We start from the raw sequence: 10,287 nt of genomic DNA on the forward strand, positions 1-10,287 counted from the left end.
TTTTTTTTTTTTACTTATGGACCCCTTTCATTACTAATTTATTCTGATGAACCCCATAGACATTCAATGTTTAAAAATTAGTTTTATAGATACTTATTTCAAAATTCTTATTTTGTCTTTTCACACATTCACTTATGTAGGTTTGCAATAGCAGTCACTGAGAGAACAAGGTTCAGTGGTCTGATACATGTTAAACTATGTAAAACCTAGCTGCCTCTAGCAATAGATACTTTGAAGTAAAATTTTTTTTCGTGGACCCTAAAAATACTACTGTGGGTCCCGAATTTACTATTTTGCTTGAGTGCCATCACACCACCCTCACCTCCCATCACCACCAAAATTTTGATATGGACCCTGATTGAGAATCACTAGTCTAGAACATTTGAATTCATCTCTTTTCAAGAAATACTAATAGGATTTGTCTGCTCTTTACTGATTTTTTTTTTCTGAAAGAGACTAGCATTATTTAACTGACTTTTCCACGAGAGAGAGAGATAGATATAGAGAGAGAGAGAGAGAGAGAGAGAGAGGGGGAGAGTGAGAGAGAGGAGTGAACAAAGTAATAATTGTCTCCCTGTCTTCCTTGCTGAGAATCAGCCACCATCAGTATTGGTGTAATTTTCTATTAACACATAAAGTGCAATGGGCCATGATCGTGGCCATCAGGCACAGGTCCACAGGCCACCATCGTGACCCAGATAGATGCATTTAATTTATGGGCATTTGTCGGGGTCTAATGTCACTCAAACGCTCCGATATCCCCCAGAATGCAAGAGAACTAATAGTTCAACTAATGACTTTTCAGATGTGGGGCTCACTACCACCAAATAAGTTAGCAGCCACATTTACTACAAGTTCAAAGTTAGTCAAATTAGGGAACCCAGAAACAACAGCAGTGTGTTAAATGAAAACATGGAGAGTGAAAGAGAAGGGGGAGTGTGTGTGTGCATGAGAGAGAGAGAGAGAGAGAGAGAGAGAGAGAGAGAGAGGGAGAGAGAGAGAGAAAGAGAAATATCATGATTATAAAATACTCTAAGAAGATTTAATTACAAAATGTTAAGTGAACTGTTACGAAGTCTCAATTTTAAATTCAAAAAAGATTTTGATAGCAGAGTGCTTGTTGCTTTTCATTGAATTTGCAGTTAAATTTAAGTATTTAAATATTTTTGTTTTTAAAACTGAATTGAAAAAAAACTCAAATAAATATTGTAACAAAGAAATGATTTATGAATATATCTACATGATGTTGCAAATAATGAATATAATAATCCTGCCTGCAAAAAGCACAAGACCAGAAGTATTATGGGAGGAATCTAGTCAACTACATTGGATGGCACTTATTTTATCAACTCTGAAAGGATGAAAAGCAAAGTTGACCTTGGCAGAATATGAACTCAGAATGCAAAGATGGATGAGATGCAGCTAAGCATTTTGTCCAGAAAGCCAATAATTCTACCAGCTTAACAGTAATAATTATCTTTTCTATTAAAGGCACACAGCCTGAAATTTTGGAGTGGGGGCTAGTTGATTATATGAACTCCAGTATGTATGTGGTACTTGTTTTATCAACTCCGAAAGGATGAAAGGCTAAGTCAATCTCAGCAGAATTTGAACTCAGAAGGTTAAGATGGACAAAATGCTGCTAAACATTTTGCCCGGTATGCTAACAATTCTGCCAACTTGCTGCCTTACCAATAATAATAATAATAATAATCCTTTCTACTATAGGTACAAGGCCTGGATTTTGTGGGGAGGGAGACAGTTGATCACATGGATCCCAGTACTCAACTGGTACTTCATTTATCAATCCCAAAATAATGAAGGGTCAAGTCGACCTTGGTGGAATTTGAACTCAGAATGTAGCAGCAGACGAAATATCGCTAAGCATTTTGCCTGGCATGCTAACGGCTCTGCCAGCTCGCTGCCTTAATAATAATGATAATAATAACAATTCTTTCTATTATAGACACAGGGCCTGAAATTTTGGGAGTGGGGGCTAGTTGATTACATTGACCTCAGTGCATGACTAGTACTTAATTTATTGATCCCAAAAGGATGAAAGGCAAAGTCAACCTTGGTAGAATTTGAATTCAGAATGTAAAGATGGACAAAATGCTGCTAAGGATTTTGTCTGGCATTCTAACAATTCTGTCAGTTCACTACCCTAATAATAATAATAATAATGATAATAATAATGGTTTCAGATTTTGGCACAAGACCAGCAAATTCAGCAGGAAAGATTAAATCAATTACATCAACCCAAATGCTCAACTGGTACTTATTTTATTGACCTCAGAGAGATGAAAGGCACCACTAACTGCAGTGGGATTTGAACGCACAGTGTAGAGCCAGAACAAATACTGAAAAACAATTTGTCCAATGCTCTAACAACTCTGCCAATCCACCAGTTTTAGATTTTGGCACAAGGCCAGCAATTTTGAGAAGAGGGAGTAAGTTGATACTTTCCAGCTCAGTACTTGACTGGTACTTTATTTTATCAATCCCTGAGAGTTAAAAGACAAAATTTACCATGGTGAGATTTGAACTAAAGATTAAAGGCATTTTATCTGTTCTAATGATTCTACCAAATAATAACACCTTTCGATCAGGTGAAAAACCAATTTTGTCATGGAACATGTTCATCAGACTCAAACCCAAGCTTGTAATTGGTATTTACTTTACAACTTTTGAAAACTTGAAAGAAAAACTGAACCTCGGTGGAGTTTCAATGCAAATTGTGGAATTATAGAACAAGCACTCTATTGTACAACCAATAACAGTAATAACTTGCAAAATAGAATGCTGCTCTTTGAAATATTAATGAATATTGCTATGAGAGGTTAAACATGATTCTTAAAAGCAGTTAAAACAGAATACATTATAGCTGTGTTTCTCACGAAGAGGTGGGGATCTCTAAATATTGATAAACTGAAAACCACAGTGAAGAAAAGATTATGTGGATGCAAACTGTATTTTACAGTTCTGTATTTAAGAGATGAGGAATTATGTACATTATTTACACTATTTACATTTGACGGATATTTGTCCCCATCTTGTTTGCTGTTAACACAACGTTTCGGCTGATATACCCTCCAGCCTTCATCAAGTACCTTGGGGAAATTTTGAATCTGGGTTCTAATTCCTAAGGTATTTTTCGATGTTATTATTATTATTATTATTATTATTATAATTATCATTATTATTATTATTATTATTATGATTATTATTATCATTATTATTACTATTATTATTATTCAGATCACTACCTGGAAACGAACTTGGAATATAGAGGTTAGCAGCCCGCGCTCTTAACCAGTATGCCCATGGGCATATGGCGTAGTGGTTAAGAGTGTGGGCTACTAACCCCAAGATTCCAAGTTCAATTCCAGGTAGTGACCTGAATAATAATAATAATAATAATAATAATAACAAGAATAATAATAATAACAACATCAAAAAATACCTTAGGAATGAGAACCCAGGTTCAAAATTTCCCCAAGGCACCTGATGAAGGCTGGAGGGTATATCAGCCAAAACATTGTTAACAACAAACAAGATGAGGACAAATATCCGTCAAATGTAAATAATGTAAATAAAACTGTATTTTGTTTTCTCAGTAATGAAAAGAAGGGATAGAGTGAAAATTTCCACTAATATTATAGCGATGTGTATGTGTGTGTGTGCATATGTGCATGTGTTTATTATATATTAGTTTACATGGTGTATATTTTTCTTTATTTACCTTTCTTGACATATTGTATGCATACATATGTACATTATGATTATTTATACAACTTGTCATTGTTTTGTATGTATCTGTGTAAACCTATGTGTACATATTTGAATATGTGCGTTAGTCTCTCTCTCCCCCTTTCTCTCTCTCTCCTTTATATGTATATACACACACACACACATATATATATATTACATATAAGTTCATATACACATGTGTAAATACATATATCAACTTAGAGACATCTGGGTGAACATGCATGTGTTAATTGCCATGCAATATCCTCTGTAGTGAAATAATGCTGTTAACACAGTGTGTTCATACCTTGTCCAGGATGGTAATGTGATGACGATCCCATTGGTGAGGGATGTGTGAACTTTGACCGGTTTAGACTGTACAAGCTGCCTGGCGCACCTAGGCTTGGTGAGCCCATGCGGCTAGGCTGCAGTGGAGATGGAGTTGACATCAGTGAAGGCAATGGTGGGAGAGGGGGAAAAGATGGATGCTGCATACCAGAGCTGATACCTATAGTTACAATAGAATGGTTAGTATAAAGCATGAAATTTAGACATGGATTCATTACTAGGCATTGCAAAAGAAGAAGCATTTACTAAGAGAATTAGTAGATTAATTAGTGAAAATATAAGTAAAGAAAAGTGATGAAAGCCAATACAACACTAAAAGGAGAGGAAAATAAACATATTCAGTATTTCAGTTAATTATTTTTTGTATTACAAAAGCTGTATTATTTAGTATTTTATATTTCTTAGCACTGAGGTAGCTTTCATCACTTTTTTTACACAGAGTTCAATAACAAGGTTTTATGAAAACTATATGATATTACTTTCTTACAAATAGTTCAAACTATAGAAAAACTTTCATGCAAGCAGAAGGGAGAAGCTTACTGGTCTAAAATTTCAGGTAGAGCTAACTTTCTCTTTAAGCAAAAGGTTCTGGCTGAAACTTTAGATGCATTCCACTCCTTGAACTATTTAGAATATCATAAAGGTAAAGGGTGAAGACCCCCTACGGTCATGAATGACTATAGGATTGCACCTACAAAGTTATCTTCTGAGGCACAAGTTCAGGCAAGGTTGGTTATGGAAGACCAGCAGTCACCCATGCATACCAGCCTCCTCTCCCCATGCCACCAATGTTATCCAAGGGAAAGGCAAAATCCGATATAGCTTGACAGTAGTGATGTCACAACTCATTTCTACAGCTGAGTTAACTGGAGCAACATGAAATAAAGTGTCTTGCTCAAGAATACAACACATAACCTGGTCCAGGAATCGAACTCACTACCTCTCGATTGTGATCCCAATGCTCTAACCACAGCCATGTGCATGACTAAAAAGTTACATAGTTATCAGTTGCAAGTGTTTATGTGAATACAAAATGAGGAATAACTGTTTAATAATGAGCTTAGCAGTAAAATTAATGAAGCACTAAGTTATTAATAGATGGTTATAAGTTATTTGCATAAAACAGTAAATTAGTATGAGGTAGAGATTTAATATTAGTAAAAAGCAGTAAATTAACAGCCAATGAGCAAACATCTGTATGATCACAACATTTCTCCAAATATCCTCTACAATCCTAAAATCTGGAAGAACATAATGGATGAAGCAGTTTTGGTTATATTATGCCACAAAAAAAGACTGGAATCATTACGTTGGAACAGTGGGCAAACAATAAAATGTTGATAAAATGGCAAACAGCATATTAATGAAAAGCAGTAGCTTAGTAGCTTTATGCAACAATGAACTCATATACAACTGTAATTAGGTGTTTGAATGTATGTTTCTGCTCTACTTTCTGCAGTTTTGCAGCTGACCAATAATATTTTAATCTATCATTATAGCTGTATGCATATGTGCAATTTTCTTAAATATTGGTTTCATCCAGCTTTGTCCACCCACCTCAAAAGAATTATAAAATTAGGAAACAAATACTGATGTTTGTTTCTTCATATTTCATGCAATTTAATTGAAATTTTGGGAAAACTGAAGATTATGGTATCAAAGAGCAAAATGCTTTCCTCATTAAATACTTTCATTATTACCAAATACTTCACTCCTTTAAATATAGGTGTGCATGTACACATGCACGCACGCATGCACACACACACAATTATTATCACAGGTATTTGGTTATTACGTTATGAAGATTTGTAGGAATTTTATCAATCCTATTAACCCCCAATCACAAACAGCCAATGTATTAAGTTCTAATTTTGTGCCAATGATAAATGGAAGTAGATGAAGAGTACATCAGAACAGTCACCTAAAAGAATTTGAAAGGAGATGATGCAATGATACTTATGAAGATAATGCTGATCAATCATTTGTAAATATTCTTAATCTATATGTGAACAATATTTTCTTTCATTGCTTATTTATATTATTGATTTACTGTTTTTAAAAATATAATCTTTATTGATTTTTGTAATTTAAAACTACTTTGTTTTAATATCCATTGATTTACTCTTCTTTGTACTGATTATTTTACAACTAGAATATTACTAGTCATATGTTTACTACTATAACTTGTTTGAGAAAATTCTATGGCATTAGGAACTAATTTATGCAAAGTCATCTTCAATTTTATCACATTTTTCCTTGTTTTCCAATGTCCAACATAATACTTCAGACTGTTTATACTAAATATGTGCAATGAAATTCTGCAGATGTAGCACTGTACTTCTCAACAAGACCCAACTGAAAATGGTTGTGTCACCTAATTCAGTTGAAGGGTTTTCGTGAAGAGGCTGTAAAATAAAACCTTGCTTAAAAATTTAAACAAATGTTTAATTTTGCTTAAATGATTCAACAGCACAACAAAAATCTGAAAGCAAGAGGATTAATATGCATTTTCTTAGATGAAAATGTAATGTTTATAGGATGATTGATCAAAGATTTTGATCAGGGCTAATGTGGAAACTAAACAATAACAACAAACGATAAAAACGAAGTGAAAAAGTAAAAGTTTGATGTCACACCTTTAAATGAACCTGGGGATTTCTCTTTCTCTTTTTTGTTCATTTTTCGAGCTTGTTCTCTCGCTTCTTCTGCAAAAGACACAGGAATAAGGAATAAATAATCCACATAATCCAAATGAAGAGAGAAACATGAAAATGATTCCAGGAAAGCTCACCCAAATGTTTAAAAAGGCTTTCAAGATTACAAACTTTCACAACCCCTACAATCAAAGTAGTAATAATGATAAGTTTTGGGGCAATGTCAAAATACAGATCAAATACAATATATGATAATGAGTTAGAAGAAAATGAATAATCATTAATATCTGAACACTCACCAACTTTCTTGTTCTTAGGCATTTCCCATTTGGGGTCATCGTCCAAATCTTCATCATCTGATGAATGGCTGGAGGCCAGCTCCAGGCTAGCATGCTCATCAGAATCATCACTGTCTGAGTCAGAATCAGGTTTTAAATTGGTTGTCTTTTCACCTGTATCTGGATCTGAAGAAATTTCAACAAAGCAGGTTGATATTTCTTTTCTGTTAACAGTTTGAACTTAGTTTCTAATTAAAATTTAAACCAAATCAATTATAGTTTAATATTACTCTATCCAATGAGTTATCATTACAGAGCTAAGTTTGATATGTGGCTAACAATGACATATATTCCTGTAACTTAAGCTTTCAGTATTTCACTTCATTGTAGTGTTATATTTCTATGATCTTAGTCTCAGGTCAATTCTGATCAAAGACATTCCTGCAATGATCATTCCATGTAATTTGCCAAGACTACATTATTCTGTATGTCCATCTCTTTAAACCCTTTTGCTACCATATTTATGTTGAAATAAACTGCTATTGCTTCAATTAATTTTGAAAATAACAAAGAATTTATTAAAGCAATTTTGACATTATTATTAACTTTAAAATCAAAATTTTCTATCATAGAACCAAAGGGGTTTCAGGAAGGTTAGTTCGAAAATGGTTAAAATGGTAGGGTATGACACAAAGGAGATTTAAATGCTATTTCTAGCAAGCCAATGACTGCATGGAGAATCTCTCACTGGCTCAGGGGTCTCAGATTTATGAGAACAATATGAAGAAATTTGAAGTTGTGATGTGATTTACCTTCCCAAAACATGAAAGGAAAACAATTGATAGTTCAATGGTTGAAGAATTACAAAGCAATAGATATAGCCTGTGTGTGAAAGCTATGCTACATGGCAGTGAAATATGGGCTGTGAGCAATGGGGACATGCGTAGGCTTGAAAGAAAAGCTAGTATGCTTTGCTGGATGTGCAATGTCAGTGTGCCTGTATGACAGAGTGTAAGCATCTTGAGAGAAAAGCTGGGCATAAGAGGCATCAGATGTGGTGTGCAAGAGAGACAACTGTATTGGTATGGTCATGTGATATGTATGGACAAGGACAGCTGTGTAAAGAAGTGCTGATCTCTAATTGTGAAGGGAACCTGTGGAAGAGGTAGACCTAGGAAGAAATGTTGGGCCTCACAAAGGTGAAGACAAGTGACCGAAAGCTCTGGCAATATGCTGCGTGTGAAAAGACTCATCAGACCAGGTGAAATCATAGTTGTGACAGTACCGGTGTCATGTAAATGGCACCCATGCATCATCTTCATTGTTGTTGGCAGTGCCATGTAAATGGCTCCCGTGAATCATAGTCGTGGTCACTGCTGGTGCCATGTTAATGACACCTATGCATTGTAGTTGTGGTCGTTGATGGTACCATGTAAATAGCACCCGTGAATCATCATGGTCGATGCCGGTGTCATATAAATAGCACCCATGCATTGTAGTCATGGTCATCAACGGTGCCATGTAAATTGGCACCCAGGAATCATGGTCATTGGTGGTGCCATGTAAATGGCAACCGTGAGTTGTAGTCATTGCTGGTGCCATGCAAATAGCACCCATGAATCATAGTCATGATCACTGCTGATGCCATGTAAATTGCACCTGTGCATTGTAGTCGTGGTCATTGCTGGTGCCATGTAAATGGCACTCACCTGTGAATCATAGTCATGGTTGTTGCCAGTATTATACAAATGACACCCATGCTAGTGGCACATAAAAGCACCCATTACACTCCTAGAATGGTTGGCATTAGGAAGGACATCCAGCTGTAGAAACCATACCAAACAAGACTGAAACCTGGTGCAACTCTGCAGATCATCAGCTCCAGTCACACCATCTAACCCATGCCAGCATGGAGAGTGGACATTAGCTGATGATGATGATACTGAAACAATCAGTAAGTTTTTTTCTTGTTTTTTCACATGGAATTTATTTATTCCCCTGGTCATTCTTAGATATGATAAGTACAGGTAAGACTACCAACACTTTGTCTAATACCATTAAAACATATGAAGCTGTCACTATACAAATCAAAGTCCAAACTTCCTCACTACCACTACACACCAGCATTCAATATTTAATCAATCCGGATTTTGTAATTGTCTCCTTTGACAGGAACTGTCATTAACAATAATTATTTAACCTTTTTTAGTAACCCTTTTCTTATATTTTTGTAGTAAATCACTGCTTTGTTTCAATTAATTTTTTTCTTAAATGAAGAATTTAGCAAAATAGCTTTGCCCTTATTAAGCTGATGTGTGAAACATAAATTAACATGAAATTTTGATGGAAGATTTTAACCCTTTTGATAACAGCCCACCTGAGACCACCCCTGCTTCTATGATAGAAACTTCTTGTTTTAAATCATGTCACCTAAATTAAAGTCCTACATCAAAATTCCTTATTAATTTATGCTTCATGCACCAGCTTAATAATAACAATGTTATTTTCCAAATTAATTGAAACAGAGGCAGCATATTTCAACAGAACCATGGTAATGAAAGAGTATCACTTAAAACAGGAAAGGCATCACTTAAAACAGGTACAATCTTGGTATCAAAAAGATTAAAGATGTAATTAAATTTGATTGAACATCTTTTTTAGCTTTCCCTTCACTGAATATTTATTTAGGCTGCAAGAGCATATAAAAATCTTTTACTCATTTATAAACGTGAAGGCATGTGAACTTGTCAAAGCATTGCTGTTTTTGTCTCCTTTGAATACAATTACTACTAACAGTACTTCAATAATTCTATTGGTAATATAAAAAAGGATTTATTAACATGAGAATTAAAAAACTGTAAAGGCCAACCTCCTTCAGAGAGAACTTCTAGTCATTTAGAAAATACCATTATTTTTCATTCCTCATCAAAATCAAAATAGTATTTAATTAATTGACCTTACAGTCCAGGACTATTTTACAAAATACTTCAAGCAATTTGCATATTTGAAAAGCCAATATCAAATTGAAAATACATATTTCTAATTATGTTAATATTAATTAAATTCTACAATGCAGAAACCTAAAACATCATTAAAATTATTTTATACCTCATTAAATTTAATTATTTTCTGGAACATTTATATTAACAACAAAAAAAAAAAACAATGTCAAGCATGTACAGAGAACAGAGGTACAAATTCAAAATCAACATATAAAAAAAGAAAATAAACATACTACATATATATATATACATATA

General features: G+C 34.3%; 1 protein-coding gene across 5 annotated transcripts in view; it reads right to left on the reverse strand.

The window, feature by feature from the left end:
• Positions 1–10,287, reverse strand: part of LOC106877480 (cadherin EGF LAG seven-pass G-type receptor 2) — a 301,895-nt gene that overhangs the window by 30,419 nt on the left and 261,189 nt on the right. For 4 of the 5 annotated variants that reach the window (XM_014926392.2, XM_014926391.2, XM_014926390.2 and 1 more), the window contains exons 32-34: positions 7,052–7,216; positions 6,735–6,803; positions 4,058–4,258 (exon numbers count right to left, since the gene is read on the reverse strand). In XM_014926392.2, the coding sequence (XP_014781878.1) occupies positions 4,058–4,258; positions 6,735–6,803; positions 7,052–7,216 (435 nt within the window). The remainder of the gene's footprint in view (positions 1–4,057; positions 4,259–6,734; positions 6,804–7,051; positions 7,217–10,287) is intronic. The other variant, XM_014926393.2, reaches the window with a different exon arrangement.

Source organism: Octopus bimaculoides, chromosome 11 (genome assembly GCF_001194135.2).
Source record: "Octopus bimaculoides isolate UCB-OBI-ISO-001 chromosome 11, ASM119413v2, whole genome shotgun sequence".
NCBI lineage: Eukaryota > Metazoa > Mollusca > Cephalopoda > Octopoda > Octopodidae > Octopus > Octopus bimaculoides.